Source organism: Dermochelys coriacea, chromosome 1 (genome assembly GCF_009764565.3).
Source record: "Dermochelys coriacea isolate rDerCor1 chromosome 1, rDerCor1.pri.v4, whole genome shotgun sequence".
Taxonomy (NCBI): domain Eukaryota; kingdom Metazoa; phylum Chordata; order Testudines; family Dermochelyidae; genus Dermochelys; species Dermochelys coriacea.
The window spans coordinates 248961438-248978316 of NC_050068.2; the positions used below are offsets into that span (position 1 = coordinate 248961438).

Sequence of the window (16879 nt, forward strand, 5' to 3'; positions counted from 1 at the left end):
AGATACATTTTGCTAACACAGAATACTCATGTTAGCTTATGTCAGTGCCAACTTCTTTTGGACCTCTCTAAGCCCTTAATACTACAAACCTATATCCAACCTTATTTTAAAAACATGTATTTGGATTTTTCTAGTTGTTGCTGCAGCTTCAATAAAATATTATTATTTCTCTATGGATGGTTAGCAAATAGATTATCTTTTACCCCAAACCATATGCCCTCCAAGGTCAGTTTGGGGCCACCAGTCAACAATCCTCATATATCTTTGCTGGCAGTGTAGTCCCAGCTGAGCAGGTTCTTTCAAAAGTGAAAACAATTTCTATAAGAGCAGGTGACATCTAGGATGAAAAACATTCTATTTAGAAACAAGTCTGCTGCTATCTCCTATGCTTCTGTATTTTGCTCATTTTTCTTTATTAATAAAGGTATTTGCATAAAAATGCATTCTTTGGCTCTTCAAAGTTCATCTATTCCAGCAGCTTTTTCCCCCACATGAAGTGTTTGTGATATCACAATTGGTTGCTGTGGAAATCATTAGATCACAAAGAGAGGATTATAAATTTAGGTAGGGAATATGCAGCAAGAAGAGATGAACTCTCACGCGAGGAGACCTAGTTTCTATGCAATTGTCATTGGTTCCTTCTCTTTCTCTCATTCTGTATTATTACTAAGGAAAGAAAATATGTATTTCAACAGAATTGCTACCTAGGATGGCTTTCCAAGTGGTGTCAGCAGCTCTACTTCCTAAACCAAACAACTGAGATCGCAACAGTGGTTAGTTTCTTAGACACCAAAGTTATTTCCCATTGAAAATTGCAATCAGATACATTATAGTTCTAAAGCTGACATGGAAAATGAGGCATTATAATAACCTATAGCAAGACGTCTCTCTTTTAGATTAGCATTTTCCTATGGCACCTTTCAGACTTTTGAAAGGATGGATCATTTGATTGCTCTGTTCTGTTCATTCCCTTTGAAGCATCTGGCACTGGCCACTGTCAGAAGAGAGAATACTGGACTACTGACCCAGTATGGTCATTCTTTTGAGATATCCAAGTGTTCTACAATACGCTAGCTACTCATAGCGCAGTGACTGTGAAAGCAAAATCAGCAGTCACCAAGCACTGTGGGGAAATATCTGTTCTCAGTGTCCAGCCTGGATAACCGGGATGGCTACTGGTGTTTTCTGTGAGACCTGAGGGAGGAGATCTTCCCCCGACTCCCCACACCTCCATGTCTATCTTGGTGCTACTACAGTAGCCTCTGTACCCCTCCATATGTTGGGTCAATGTTGGAGATTCTGTGCAACAACAGATCAATTGTTACTGTGTTACATCCAAACAGTCACAGCATATGGTTGTGTGGAACCCTTACGGAGCTGAGTTCTATAGGGATGTTGGGTGTGTGCATAACCCCTCGCTGCAGTCTCTAAAAATTCTGTTTCCTCCACCCTCAACGGCACTGAACCACTACTGCTTCAGGCAGGACCCTCTTCACCCATGGAGGAAGAAACAGGATTTGGAGCTCCACAACAGTTGACATAGATCTTGGTACTGGGAATCTGTTTTACTGAGAAAACCCCATGTCCTAGTCAATATGCCTTATCCCTGGTTCTCCTTGAAATATTCCAGAGGATCTGCCATAGCAGCTCAAGACAAAGGGAGTTCGGTTTAATATCTGCTCAGCAGCAGCAATCCACATCCCACTCCAAATACCACATTGCCGTGTCAGCACTAAAAATAATGAAGCCAAGCCTCGTGTGGGATTGAGCCCAATGCCTTCTGAGTAAGAGGCAAGATGCTGCCAACAGAGCTATACAGACAGCTTTTATAAGTGTTTAAAGGTTCCAGGAGGGATATTAACTTCTCAGGGGAGTAAATTCTCAGGTAGTCTGTGCTATAAAAAAGAAGAGAAAATTATGTAATACAACAGGGAGAATGGAGAGTTTAATATGTATTTGCAGGTCACCCCTGAGACTGATGATGGCACACTCAAACGAGCTGATGGCACACTCAAACGGGTTTATTTCTCAAACGGGCTAATGAACGCTCTCGGACTTTTTGTTTGAGAAGTGGTTATCTTCCTGAGGATTTTATTACTGGAACACTTTTTTTAAAACAGTTTGTCAAACATAGTTAGACATGGACAGATGTTTTTCTTCATTTTGGAAACCCTTGATAGATATGCTTTCGGATGAACTCTGCAAGGGATGATGGGATAGGATCTGTGAGAGCTTTTATCAGCACAGAGCCAGATGTCTCCATTATGTCTTTTTCCTTTCAGTGGATTCTGTCATTTTAATTTTTCCTTTCTTTTCCATTGCAATATTTTTTCTTGTCAAAATGACAGGCTTTTGTTGCTGCTACTTTTAAAAAGTTTTGTTACATATAATATAAAATGCTGGTAAAGTAACAATAATACTCTACATAGGTAAAAGCTCCTTTCATCTGCATATGTCAAAGCATTTTACAAGCCACAATTATGGCTCACCACTTCTAGCTGACAAGGCCATGTGCAGGTGGAAGCAAGACTTCAGGCTACCGGTTAGAACTGGGTCTGGAAATGAGCCAAGGGTCAGTACCAGAGGGTCAGAAGCCAAATGCCAGAGGCAGGAGGTAAACCAGAGATGTAGGCCAGAGCCAGAGCCAGGGATCAGTTCCTGAGAGACAGAAGCTGTATGCCAGAACTAGATGATCAACCAGAGCCATAAGCCAGAGGCAAAGCTGAAGATCTAAGCCAGAAGTCTGAAGCTGGTGGGGAGCAGGGACTGGAACAAAGGCTGGAACAATGCAGGAGCAGGGACTGGAACAAGGGCAAGAACAGCTGAAGACATGGTACACATTGAGCAGCTGCTGATCTGCTGTGGGGGGCAAGGCAGGCTTATCAGCAGGGCTGCTAAACCAGCATCCAATCAGGGGCTGTGGCCACTCTGTCAGTTCCAAAGCAGTGCAGCTGGGCTCATGGGTTACCTAGAAGCAAAGTTAATCAGGAAGCAGGCCAGAAGCTCCTGGACACCACTCCGTCTGTGAAGTATATTATTATCTCTAGTTTACAGAAGCATAAGTTGTCAAACAGATTAATTCACTTCCCAAAGGTCACATAGGGAGTCAGTAGCAGAGCTAGGAATAGAATTCAACAATCCTAATTCTTCTTCAAGTTCTGGTCCCTATGTGAATTCCACACATGGATACACATACATGCCATGCGCCTGAATCCAGAAGTTTTTCCAAGCAGTGTCCATTGACCCATACATGTGCAGTATCTTCCCTCATGCTCCCAACCAAGGGCATAAGGGGTGGTGAGGGTCTATGCCTCTCCAGTTCCTTCTTACTTCCACATGGCTTGAGTCGCAATCCTGTCCTCCTTCACTCTTGCAATCACTAAAAAAATTACTGTAAATATTTGATGTAAATAGTTGTCTTGTAGTTTAAAAATCTTCAAGACTCTTTGTCGCTATAGCAGAAAGGTCAAGGGGCCCAGCCATATCCTCATAGAGAATTTCTAAATGTGTCTTGGAATGCATATTATAAAACTATCAAATAGCAAAGCTACCCCCTTGTGGCGGTGTTATAGCTCACTCCACGTGAGCACAAGCAGTCTCCACAACATCCTTATCAGACATCCCATTGCAGAACATTTGCAAAGCCACAACATGACAATCTGTTCACACATTTATGGCACACTACACCATGACTCAAGCAGCGGCTGCTGATGCAGCAGTAGGAATGGCTAGATTACAGGCAGCTCTGCTACCAGCTTCCTTGCACCCACCTCCACACACTGATTGCTGCTTGCAAATCACCCACGTGTGATATATACACAGCGACCAGCACTACAAGAGGACAAGGTTACTTACTGTAACTGGAGCGTCTTCGAGATGTGTTGTCCCAATCTGTATTCCACTACCCGCCCTCCTTCCCTTCTGGTTCGGAATCCTATTGCACTGCAATAAGAGGAAGAAACGGAGAGGTGTCGACCTACACCATCCCTTATACCATCGGTCAGCAGCACAAGGGAAGATACTGCGCAAGTGCGGGTCAACGGACGCTGCTTGGAAAAACTTCCAGACTCAGGCACATGGCGTGCATGCATACCCACATGTGGAATAAAGACAGTAACCACACATCTTGAAGAATGTCCAGGAACAATAAGTAACCTCCTCTTCCCAGGCCCTTGATCTAACCACAAGGAAATATTCCCTCTCTTAAATTTTAAATATTCCATCTAATGTTAGCCATACATTAGGACATACATTTGAAGTATGAATCATTCAGTCTACATGACATGCATTTGAAGGACTGGGGATTTTCTGTATCCCCAATTATTTGTCCCCATTCATCCTCATATACCCCATACTGTGTTGATGAACTAATGCATTCAAAATAGACTTAATGCACTTCCCTCATGTAGGGTCAATACCATTTCAAGCATCAGTCAGAGGGAAGCACTAGAGACATAAAGAGTGCTTGCTCTCTTTCCCCAGGAGGTGAGAATGCTGCCTCCACAGCCCCCCTGGCCCCGGAAAGCAATGAGCTTGAGATTCAAACATGCTTTGAAAAAATTATTTAGACTTTTCCTTTAAATTGATGCCAGTCTTGAAATCTCCTACACCACAGCGTTTCTAATGGGGCCAAAGTGGCAGCATTTAATAGCAGCTTCCTTGCAGATTTCCTTCTGAAGCACTGACTTCAGTGAGTTATCTTAAAGCCACAATATGTTGCAAACACCCACCCAAAGACTATTGGTCTAATAAAAGATATTACCTCACCCAAAGACTGACATCCTCCTAGTACAACACATTCTCCATAGTGGGATTTGCATTACTCGTTGTTCTCAAGGCTTAGTGTGAATCACTGGAGAAGACAGCGCAGTTCAAGTTCACAAATTAATCACATTAATCATTAACCACAAAAAAAAATCAGAAATAATGTATTTTTTAAAAAAAGACAGCGCTTGATACTCAATGCAAATTAACACCGTTTACTAAGGAATTCTCTACTTGAGTCAAAATACGTGTTCTAACTTCAATATTTAAAATAGAGCAGTCTAAAAGGTCTAGCAATCTACATGCTATAAGAAAATTGATAGAGTAAGGGATATTTATCCCATCCACAGTGGACTAGAATTTATTACCATGTATTACACATTTCCAAACATAAATAAAAATTAATAATTAAGACTATCTGTGAGTCACAAACTAACTAGTGCACAGATCTATTGTACTTACTGTGGATGTACTACTGCCCTCTAATGGATAGACTGAGACAGGCTCCAGCATGCATATTGTGTCCAGAATCCTACTGTCCAGGCCTCTTTATGTTCAATTTTAAACTAAAATGTACAAAAAATATTAATCAACCAAATAGATGACTTTATATAATTAATGTTATTGCCCCATAATCTACACACAGGGTTTGCCCTGCACTTTTACCATGATGTCTGATTAACCACTCCTTCCTATGTACTACTCTGCCATTGCTTGTCTTGATACTTCCTTCATCTCAAGTTCCCAAGCCAAGAATATCCACCCTGGTTTTGTACCCTATGTAATGCTCCTGCAAACCCCTCTTCAAGACTCGCCTCTTTTGGTCAGCTTTGTACCCTAAACATCATCCTAGACATTGTCCAAGCCAAAATATTACTTTATTAAGAACCAAAAGCCAAGAAAGCTCTAACAAGACATGTTCATAAAACTCAGCTTATCTTTCAATCTTTCTTTGTTGCCACCCTCCAATACCTCCCATTCCCCCTCCCTTTGCTCTTCTTTTCCCTCATTGTTTCAGTCTAATTTAGATTATAAACTGCTCAGAGCAATACGTCACTTTATTTGCCAGTAAAACAGTATGCACACCTACAGTACTGCATCTTCTTCAAGTGATGTCTCCAATGTTGAGGCTGTTGACCACCAACTTCCATCTTTTGCAGTCACAACAAAGTTGTAAAACTTCCATCTTTTTTGGATATCAGTCCACCTGATGACATTTCCAATGTAACTGACCCTCTTTCTTTCTCTTCCTGTTTTCCTGTGATCTTGTCTGATAGTATGAATGCTGAAAAGTCCATAAAAAGATGTTAGTCTTTTACCTAGGGTCTCAAGTAATTTTATTCTTTTTAAATTAATCCTTCCCATCATTTCTTCATTCATATGTCCACACATACAGCGCTGCAGTGGCACAACTATACCAATACAGCTATGCTGCTACAGCACGTCTGGTGAAGATACTCCATGCTGGCGGGACAGAGCTCTCCCATCAACATACAAAAAACACCCCAGCGAGCAGCAGAAGCTCTCCTGACATAGCGCTGTGCACACAAGCGCTTATGTTGATGTAACTTATGTCGCTCAGGAGGGTGATTTATTCATACCCCTGAGCGACATAAGTTATGCTGACATAGGCTGTCCATATGTAGCACTTCAGCATTCTAATGCAGCTGTGCAGTTTTAAATTTTGACAACACAGAAGTCTTTGGAAGCTGTTGAATATATCTTTTACAAGCTGTATCCCTCTCTTGATTTCTTTATCACATCTCCTGTCTGATGTTGTTAGATCCCTTAAATAGGGGAACCTATTCACTTGTTCCACCACTCAACCACCAGAGTCTAGAGGTTGCCTACTTAGTGCATCACTGTTTACTTACTTACTATGGCATAAATAATAAAAATAAAAGACTGATTAAAAACAAGTAGCTCTCTTCTCTGTTGTCTGAACAGCTTCAACTTCAGGGAACAGGGTGAAGTGTAAGCCTTGTGAACCCATTCTGTTTCTTCATCCTGTATCTTCCTGTGTTCATCATCCTGTGCTGGAATGGAAGTGGACAAGGAATATAGAAAAGAATGCCATGGAAACATGGACACAGATATGCTTATGTCTTTACCACCACCACCCAAGTCTCCTTCCACCTTGGACAGCAAAGAGTCCCGCTCTGTGACTAGAGGAGCTCATAATAAAGTACCAGCCAAGTGATCACCCATGTACTATATCATTAACAATGGTCCCAGATGGTGAGAATTCACCTTAGCAAATGATTAATGGTCTTGGAATCCAACTAGGACCATAGAAACAGGAGCATGATCACTTGTTGATCATTGGGAACAATTCTGTATATGAATGAGTAGTGTGCTACAGAACTGTAAGGCTGTCAGAACAGTGCTTAGCACTACCATAGGCAATTAATATTACTGCACTTCTTACCTACTGTAAGTACTACTGTACCTAATATAGGCAAGACCTCAGGAAGAACAAGTTCTGCAGTCAGAAGTATTCTACAAATGATTCCCTCCACTAGTCCCATAAAGTCTAGGAACTAGCAGATCTTAAACTTCTTGATGGGCACTAGAGAAAGGCAATCTCTCAGACCATTTACAGCTTCACAGATTGTAAAAAGTACCTTACTTTCTAGGTGCAATGTAACAGGCACTAAGTGGAAACTTACATTTGTGCTTTGTTGACTATTGTGACTTTGTTTTCCTGTATGTTTGTACAGTTCCTACCTGAATGGGGCTATAATCCTGACAGCTCTTTGCATGGTACCTTAATAACTAATATGAATACATATAGTACTAATGGATAAGAATCCGACGAGAAAACAATTTTTTACTTTACTACAGTATTGGTCTAAGACTAAATAACATTTGATTGTTATTTTGTTGACAGAAGGAACGATTGATTTGCAAACAGAAATATACGCCCTGATTCTGCACTTATGTACATGCTTAAATTTATTCCCACAATGGGAACATTCATGTTCACAAATTTAAGCCCGTGCATGCTTGCAAGGCAGACGCAACATTGAGATGAAGGGGAAGATGTTTCTAGCAGGACTGCTTCATGATGGAGCCAGTGGCACAATGAATAACGACAGATCAGAACCCAGTAGGTTTGAATCTGGCCTGAGTCATGAGTTACTGCAGCTTTTATAGTGTAGCAGTTCTAACGTTAGACTAAGGCATTAGATGTTCCTTAGCTTGAAGCCAAGCTGGATTATTTTAGAGAATCAGACACCACAGTGATTATGCTGCATAAAAACTTAAATGGAAATACAACCTTTACAAAAAGAAAAGGAGTACTTGTGGCACCTTAGAGACTAACAAATTTATTAGAGCATAAGCTTTCGTGATCTACAGCTCACTTCATCAGATGCATTTGGTGGAAAAAACAAACAACCTTTACAATAAGCACATTTTTAGGCCAACTAACACTGAAAGGGAAATTGGAAATGGAAAGCACCTGTTAGGTCATTTAGTCTGTGCCTTGCCAGCGTCCGACTGTTCTGTGCCATACATTTGCTCATTCATTATCGCTTTTAATAAGGAGGTTGTTCCAAGCAGGTAATTCACTTATTTAAAATAGCGGCAGAAGATCCGTGGCATCTACTGACATTCAGGAATCAGCTTTTAGGGAGGCAGGTAGATGCCGCGGGGCAATGCTCCCTGCGGGGGGAAGGGCTGCTGAGCAGCGTGCAAAGAGACCCCCTTCTAAATGACTGCCTCGAGGGCGCTGCAAACGGGGCGCTGCATCCGTCCCCTTAACCCCTGGGCGGCTGACTGAACAGCCCCCGCCTGCCCTAAGGAGCAGGCAGGGCTAGCAGACTCTCCCCGGGCGCGTGCCCCCTGCCCTCCGCCCCTCTCCCAGGGAACCCCGTGCCGAGATGCTCCCCCTCAGGCGGTGAGAACAAGCCGCCGCCCGCCCAAGAAGAGGTGGCGATCCAGGGGCAGGCGCGCACGCGCGGGGACGGAGCGCCCCGCCCTCGGCACGGCAACAACCACCGTACCCTGACGTCACCCACGCAAAAGGGAAGAGCTTCCAGCCGGCGGCGTTCATAGCGCGCATGCGCACGGCTCCCTCAGTCGGCTTGCGTTGCGGGTGGTTCCCGGGAACCGCCGCTCGATGGCTTCCCGCTTGCAGCCCGGAGAGTTTAGCGGGAGGGACGCTTCCGGTGGAGTGGCGGCTGCGTGACGGGCGGGGCGGAGAGGTGAGGCCGGAGGCGGGGGAGGGGGGTGTCGGTGAGGCCTGGTTCGGGGGAAAGCAGGGAGCAAAGGAGGCTGTGCGCAAGGGGGAGGGGGCGCTACTGCGTGTGTTGGGGGGAGGGGTACTGGGGGGAGGGGCTCGTTCGTGTATATATTGCGGGAGGGGTACCTGTGGGGGGAGGGGTGGTAGATGGGAGGGGTGTGTGTGGGGGCTCCTGTGTGCTCTGATGTGGGAAGGAGGAGTGCTGCTGTGTAGGGGGCTTCTGTGCATGTTGGGTGGGATGGAGGAGAAGCTTGTCTGTGGGGTGTGAGGGATAGCAGCTGTACCTAACTATAACGAACAGAGAAAAGGAGGACTTGTGGCACCTTAGAGACTCACAAATTTATTAGAGCATAAGCTTTCGTGAGCTACAGCTCACTTGTGAAAGCTTATGCTCTAATAAATTTGTTAAGTCTCTAAGGTGCCACAAGTCCTCCTTTTCTTTTTGCGAATACAGACTAACACGGCTGCTACTCTGAAACCTATAACGAACAGCTTAGCGTAGGGGGTGAATTTATTGGCCCTGAACTGTGTCGGGGGTTCCCAGCCACAGAGACGTGTGGCGGTGTCCCCACCATGGGTACTGCAGGCTTTTGCAGTTGATGCTTGCCGTGGCATCTATCAGGATCTTTTGAGTTCTGGATGCAGCAAGGAGATGAAATGTTTCACTGTTTAAATTTAAATAAATATAATTTTGTTGACTTTTTAAAAATAAAACTAATGGGAACATTTTTGTTTTAATTTGGTACTGTAATCCAACTCCTTTATTTTTGCTTGTCAAAATCTAAACTGTGCCTCCTACCTAGAATGCTAGTGTCCTTCCTCTTCATGGAAAGCGCTTGAAAATACTGTAGGGCCAGTTAAAGACCATACTAGGGGGAGCCAGAGTGGAGGATGGTCGGGAACTGCGGCAAATGGGAGTTGCAGGGGCAGCATCTGCAGACGGGGCAGGGCACAGAACTGTTTGGGGCGGGGGCAGCGTGCGGTATCAGTAGTCTTTCACCTACTATGCTCAGACTTTCCATCTGCTTCTCACAGAAACTCAGGTCACCAAGGAGACCAGTTTGGATAGCTCTTCAGACGCTTGTGGGAGTTTTCAACTTTTACTTGTTTAATCTCTGTGGTGGTATTAGATTAGATAGGATTAGCTAAGGACTCCAACCTTGGATTAGGCTATTTAGAAGATCCCAGCAGGGACTATTAAATTAAAAGCCCATCACCATTCTGTTGTCTTGCATCATCTAGGAGCTAAGAGTGGCTTCATCTCTCCTGGCACAGTGGAAAAGGGAGACTGGAGAAGGTTGGTTGGGGCACAGTAGAATGCATTGGTATCTATGAAGGTGGTGGCCAATGCAAAATAATAATCAATCCCACACTCCTTTTTAGATCTGGCCTACAAATGCAGGACTTCAGGATATCTGTTTAGAAAGGGCTAGTGCTATGATTCAGCATGGCTGTGTGATGTTCTCTAGCTTCTGGAGAACGAGAGCCACTGTAGCACAGGAGAGGCTTAAGAACTCTGCCATGTGTAGCCCCTTGTTGTGATAAACTGAGATGCTGGACTGCAGCCATTCCAAAGCTGTTCTCTTCTTACATTAGGACACTGCTTTGCCTTAAAGCCTCTGATACTTTGCTTGCCCTCCCATTGTAGTTCTTCTCATATTTTCTTTTGACCCAGAGCTCTTCGTTATTCTTTGGGTGCTGAATTCACTTCCACCCCCCTATTTTGTCTCGCTATTGAGCACCAGTGGGAGCAAATCTAAGGAGGCGATTGTGCACCAGCTCGTCCACTATGTAGAAGCCCACATGGGGTAATATTTACTTCAAGATAATGTTGTTAAACAAAATGTTCCCAATTAATTTAGTTAAATCTGCTTGGCTCTGTCCTACAGATTGTCGTCACTGTTGCCTTTATCCATCTCTTCAATATTTTATGCTTATCTTGATTCTGTTGTTGGTTTCTGGATGCAGTTGTGAAATGCTTTTTAAAAGAAAACAAGCACTTTAAACTTTAAAGTCAATCTAGTGCTCATGAAAGAAGGCTGACAGCTCTAGAGATTTAAACCATCACCTATTCACCAGACAGGCATGATATGGGCAGCACAAGGGGTTTGAAGTCATCACAGAGTCATTGGAATCCCGTATGATCTTGTTCACTAACCCTATATGACACAAATTGCTTGAAATCCACTGCCAGGAATATCCCAAGCAGAGGATTGTACCTCTGTGCCTCATATACAATGCATCTCCAGTGGAGCTGACTGCAATAATAGAGAAAAGCAGATCTAATCCTCTTCTATGTATGTGCTATTCCAATTTCCGTAGGTTTGACAGCTATAAACAGGAGTATCAAAGGGGCAGTCTGCTGCAGAAGGCAAGACAAAAGGGTTCATCTTTTCCTTCTCTCCCTCTTTCATTTGTCTCATCTTGTGTAGCTGCTTCCCCATTGATCCCAGCAAGTAGAGTGAAACTAACAAGGATTGTCAGGTTCATTAAGTGGACAGTAGCAGCTTGAGAGCTATTCTGTGGAGAAGAACAAATTTAAAAAGAGAGGAAGATGAGGAAAGAAATGGGGAAGGAGAAATGTGAAGAGAGGAAGAGAGCTGAAGAAAAACATCAAAGGGATCATTAGGGTGGGGAGAGAGAATTGCTCTTGTGATCTATAAAAAAAAGTTTGGAGTATCACTCTGAGAGCATCTTGTATTCTGGATATTCAATTTGGCTGTCTGAAGGAGCAGAAGTGAGGGACTCTGGAGGGAGTCTCCTTGGTTGGAGGGAAGTTTGTTGACATGTTGGCTCTCTTGGAAAAGAGAAGGCAAAAGTGGAAAATTTGGATTTTCCTTTGCCTCCAAAAGAAATAGTTGGAGGAGGGAGGTGGGGAGGTGCTTTAAACAAAAGGACAGATATGCGAGAAAACGGACAGAAAACAACATCATGGTGGAGGACGTGCATGAAATCCAAAGAGATGAGGAATGGGAGAAAGAAATGGAGGTCTGAATCCATCAATGGGAGCTAGGTGCCTAAAAACCTTTTGAGGATCTCGGCCTGAGTCTTCATGCCATTTAATCCCTGGTTTCTCTGCAGAGAAACTAAGTGATGTCTCTATATGGAGAACTGTGTACAATTTTAGGAATTAGACTAATTTTACATAGAGCTGGGGTGATAAACCTCAGATGTGCTAAAAGTGATACCTAATGTGTTTTACAGTTATGCCAATGAAATTGGCATCAGCTGTGTTGCAGTGAGAAATGCAGCCTCAAGCATGATGCCCCTCATCCTATGTGAATTACAAGTGTGATTTGAGGGTGGAAGAAGGATCATACTGGCAAATGCTTGGGATCCTTGAACATCTCAAAGAGCTTCAGTTTTTCCTCTTCCTTCTGTAGGGAAGTGTGTATATGTGTGCGTGTCCATTCTTTGCCAAAGATGTCTGCTCTTTCCAATTATGCCTTGCGGATGGCCCGCCTGAGTGCCCGGATATTTGGAGAAGTTGTCAGGCCAACAGACAATAAGTCCATGAAAGTAGTGAAGCTGTTCAGCGAGCAGCCCCTCGCCAAACGGAAGGAGGTCTACGATTGGTATCCCCCTCACAATACCTACTTCGCCCTCATGAAGAAACTCCGCTTCTTTGGCCTCTACAGGTGATCCGTGTGTGTAATGTGGGGGTTTGGGGAATGGACTGGGCAACAAGGAGTTGTGGATTCTATTAGGGTTGTGTTAAAGCAGCAGCAGAACTATTAAAATGGTGCAGTTCAGAAGACAGACAGTCTGGATAGAAGAAGCACTTTTTTGCTGTGCACTTTTTTTGCTGTGCTTGGTGTGGGAAGAATAGAGTAAAATGTGAACTGATTGTTTATATAGTTTTTCCTATTTGGATGCACTGAACCTTTTTTGTGGGCAAGAGTTCATAGACCATTGGGTGTAGTTAAGCAATCACATGTCAATATGGGACATGCTTCTTCTAGCTCAGCAATTCTCAAACTGTGGGTTGGGATTCCAAAGTGGATCACAACCCTGTTTTAATGGGGTTGCCAGGGCTGACATTAGACTTGCTGGGGCAGCCCGGGCCCAAAACTGAAACCTGAGCACAGGTTTCACCCTGGGCTTTTGGCTTTGTGCCCCTCTTCCCCCCCCCCCCCCCAGAGGTGACGGGGCTCAGGTGGGCTCAGGCTTTGTCGTCGTCTCCCTTCCCCCGGGTTTGTGTGATGATTTTTGTTATCACAAGGGGGGTGTAGTGCAATAAAGTTTGAGAACCCTTGTTCTAGCTCTTGGGGCAGGGGCCTTATCCATTAAGAAGACAGTGCTTTGCAAATCTGATGAATGATGGGTGTGATGTCTGTCTGCAGAACAGAAGCTAAGACGACAATTATGGGGTGTGCTGTTCTTTCAAGGAGCTGCAAAAGATTTATAGCATGTTAACACACCAACTGCTAAAGTACTCTTACCCTGGCTATTTCAGCACCTACCTTGAAATTTGGTGGTGGTTGATTTTTCTTTGGGTTTTAAAAAACTAGGTCGTCTTCAAACCATCCAAAATGAAGGAAAATTGTTTTCCAAATATAGGTGGATACAATTGACTAGAAACACTTATATTCAAGCTTCTAAATGAGTATTATAATTTTGAGTAAGAAAACACTGAACCGATTTACCTGTAGGTGTTCTTTGAGGCAATTAAATACAGCCCTTTCTCTGGCCAAATGGCATGGAATTTATAGAAGTTTCTTTAATAGGTAGAATTTGTTTCTATTTCTAGTATGGTGTAGTGAGCATCCAGGTATTGCCTGCACTATTGTAAGAACAACACTTCCTAGAGTAACTTCCTCTTGGCACAAAACGCCAAACTATAAACGGTGCTAGCTGAAGTGTCTTGTTTCTTGCGTTTGCTCAGAGAGGCCTGCAGTGGCTCAGGCATGCTATTCAGAAACAAATGTTGTGGCAGGCAGTAGACGTTAGACACAGGTCTAGAGATCAAGTGGGCCTAGGAGCATCAGCTTTTCTGGAAGTATTAAAAATATCAGGAAAGCAGCCTCAGACAAGCTTGAGGTGCTACTACCCATTTTCCCACACTTTGCACTTTGTTATATTTGGATGGCAGATGGAGTGGAATTTATTTAAAAGGTTCTCCAGGATGTCCTATCCTGTCCTTCCCCACTCCTGTTCACTTTTTACTGCTTTTTTACGGCACCTACCGCAGGGAGGTCCAGCTTCATGACTAGGGCTCCTAGGCACTATGATAATACAAATAAATAATAAAGATCCCACTGGTGGATATAGGTTCCTCCAGAACCCATCAGTGAAATCAACTGAGAGCAATGACAGGTATAACTGCAACCTGCCCTGCCTCTCTCCTCAGGAGCTAATGACCCAAACTTGAGTCTCTGCATGGCATTACAACACAAGATGAGACTTCTGATTGGAGGGGGGGACATTCTGATTTTTGTCTCTTGTTGATTTTGTATTTTACTTCCCATTTGAGCACAATGGATCAATAAATATACTGAAAGAAATATATATCATTTGTTACTGATAAAGGCAATGTCGTTAATTACATAAGTACCAAAGCAAATATTTCAAATTATTCCGTGAGTGTTTGCAATGTTATTGCTAACAGTAAATGTAATGAGATTCAATATCGGCTTCATTCTTTAACACCTCTGGACAACCATCAGACTTGCCTGGGAATAGGTATGGCTGTGGGGGTTGGAGAGCATTGATAAACAACAAAACTGCAAGCCAGGAAATTTGGATCCTGTTTCTCATTCTGCCACAGACTTGGTGTGACTTTGAGCAGGTCCCTTCACTTCTAAGTCTTGGTTCCCCCACCTTTTAAAATAGAATAACACTACCTCACATGTTGGTGATAGGTTTCATTCCTTAATTTCTGTTAAGTACTTTGAGATTCTTGAATGGAAGGTGCTGCTGTAATGCAAAATATCATGGTGGTGTTGTTTTGTTTTTCCTCTTGATGTAAAACACACTAGGATAATGTACACGTTGTATAATATTTACTTTACTTTAGTTCTCATCTTGTTTTATGAACATCTCTTCATTCTTCAAGGTGGGAATCTACCATTATGAGTGGGAAGTATTAGTCGCCAGAACCCACTGCACTCTTGTTCTTTTGGAAGAAGTTAAGTTTAACCCTCTTCCCTCTCTTTCCTCCATCCAGAGATGAACATGAAGATTTTAAGGAAGAGATGAGACGGCTGAAAAAGCTCCGTGGTAAAGGAAAACCCAAGAAAGGAGAAGGAAAGAGAGCTACCAAGAAGAAATAGAGCTACTTTGGAAATTCAGCGGACTACTTTGGAAATGTCAGAGTAAAAGCAACCCTATCCCTTTCTTCCCAGCCAGAGGTGGCTTTGCATGCAGCTGAGTTCCTGGCTGCAGTGGGGAAGGGGTGTAAGCAGTCTGTCAGATATTAAACTCTGAATTGAACTCTGTGCACTCAGGTTTTTGGGGGATGATTTTTTTTTTTCCACCAGTGACTGAATGATTGATTCCCATACATACAGTATGTTCCAGCACCCATGATGATGATTTGGGTTTCAGTTGCTATTGGAGCCCTTTTCTACCTGAGTCAGCAATAAAAAAAGTCTACCAAAAACATTTTTGGTATTCACATCTGCTGCTTTCAGTCCTTATTTCTTTGGCTTTTCACTTTCGCCAGAATACTACACGTTCTATCTTCTTTCATTCATTAAGTATGTTTTACCTCTTTGTATTGATCCCAGTGCTGTTTGGTTCAGACTCAGTAAGAATGATGCCTTCTGCTACTGTGTCGCCTGGAACATCAATTTATAATGCATGCAGCTTTACCCACCCTACCCTTTACCTTGGTGGTTGCTTTTATTTATGCTAGAAACAATTCATTTGCATTATGCACTGGAGGGCACTTCCTGGTCTCCTCCCTGCCCACAGCACTCTCATTGTACTGTGTGCAATTAGATCTACAGATGATAGAAGTTGTGGTGTGAGGATTCTAAATTGCTTCCAAGTTCTGGTCCCTACCAAATGAATTATTGTTAAATATGTATTACTCCAAAAGGAGATCAGACAAGGATGTTTCTGTGTCTGTAAGGACGTGTATGTATTATTCCAGAAGGAAATTAACTCAAGTTCATTGATATTGGGGGTACCTTTATATCTAGGCTCCTGCAGTGTTATCCATATTAGCAACTATGTGTCTCTTTACCCTTCTTTTGTCTGTCTTCCTGTCTATTCTTTCCCTTTATGTGGGTGCAGCAACAGAAGATACATCCACATCTGTTGCTCCTGCTCCCTGTGTTTTAGGCGTACCTTTCTGGCCCTCTTCCCACTTTAATGCTAATGCCTTCTCTTCCAAGTCTATAGGCACGGCTCTTTCCCCACTTGCACAATGTACTGCTAACAGTACTCCCTTGGCTGCCTTCCTGGATGTGGCAAGTGAATTAGCAGGAGAGGGCCAAGTTAAAAGGCTTGTGTGCATGATGGGGGAGAATGTAGTACATAGCAAGCCTTCAAACTCCAGAGGCACTTACTGAAATAAACATCTTCTGCATACCCTGGAACATACACACGCTGAATGTAAAAATCATCAGGGGGGTGTACTCTTCCCTGTGTATCTATACCACATGAACTTGAGAATGGGGGTAACTTGATAGGTATGCTCCAACTGGAGATACCCAGTAGAAATTGGTGTGTGGGTCTATGCATTCATGGTCATGTTAGGGCTGAGGTTTTATATAAGACAATCCAAATTCAAAAATATGGCTTCTGGAGCTTACCGTCCACTCCTTGTGCAGCTCTGGTGTTTAGTATTCCTGTACATGAAATTTTCTATGTATCTTATGTTAGTTAATCCTTATTTTATGGTATCTTCCCTGGCAAACAGTA

General features: G+C 43.2%; 1 protein-coding gene and 1 long non-coding RNA gene across 4 annotated transcripts; one reads left to right on the top strand and one right to left on the bottom strand.

Moving 5' to 3' along the window:
* Positions 1–5860: 5860 nt before the first annotated feature.
* On the bottom strand, positions 5861–8649 carry LOC119850011. Its single transcript, XR_005290667.2, has 3 exons — positions 8228–8649; positions 6643–6800; positions 5861–6049 (listed from the first exon to the last, which is right to left on the bottom strand). It is a non-coding gene; the product is annotated as an uncharacterized LOC119850011 (long non-coding RNA).
* Positions 8650–8811: 162 nt separating this feature from the next.
* MRPS33 (mitochondrial ribosomal protein S33) lies at positions 8812–15628 on the top strand. 3 transcript variants are annotated; one of them, XM_038387768.2, is made up of 3 exons: positions 8812–8972; positions 12394–12648; positions 15177–15628. In XM_038387768.2, exons 2-3 carry the CDS (start codon positions 12434–12436, stop codon positions 15280–15282), a joined length of 321 nt encoding a protein of 106 aa, XP_038243696.1. In that variant the 5' UTR covers positions 8812–8972; positions 12394–12433; the 3' UTR covers positions 15283–15628. The 3 variants fall into 3 exon arrangements, with proteins under 3 accessions (XP_038243696.1, XP_043374627.1, XP_043374622.1); XM_043518692.1 differs by lacking the exon at positions 8812–8972 and adding an exon at positions 10686–10818; XM_043518687.1 differs by lacking the exon at positions 8812–8972 and adding an exon at positions 11751–11998.
* The last annotated feature ends 1251 nt before the right edge of the window (positions 15629–16879 follow it).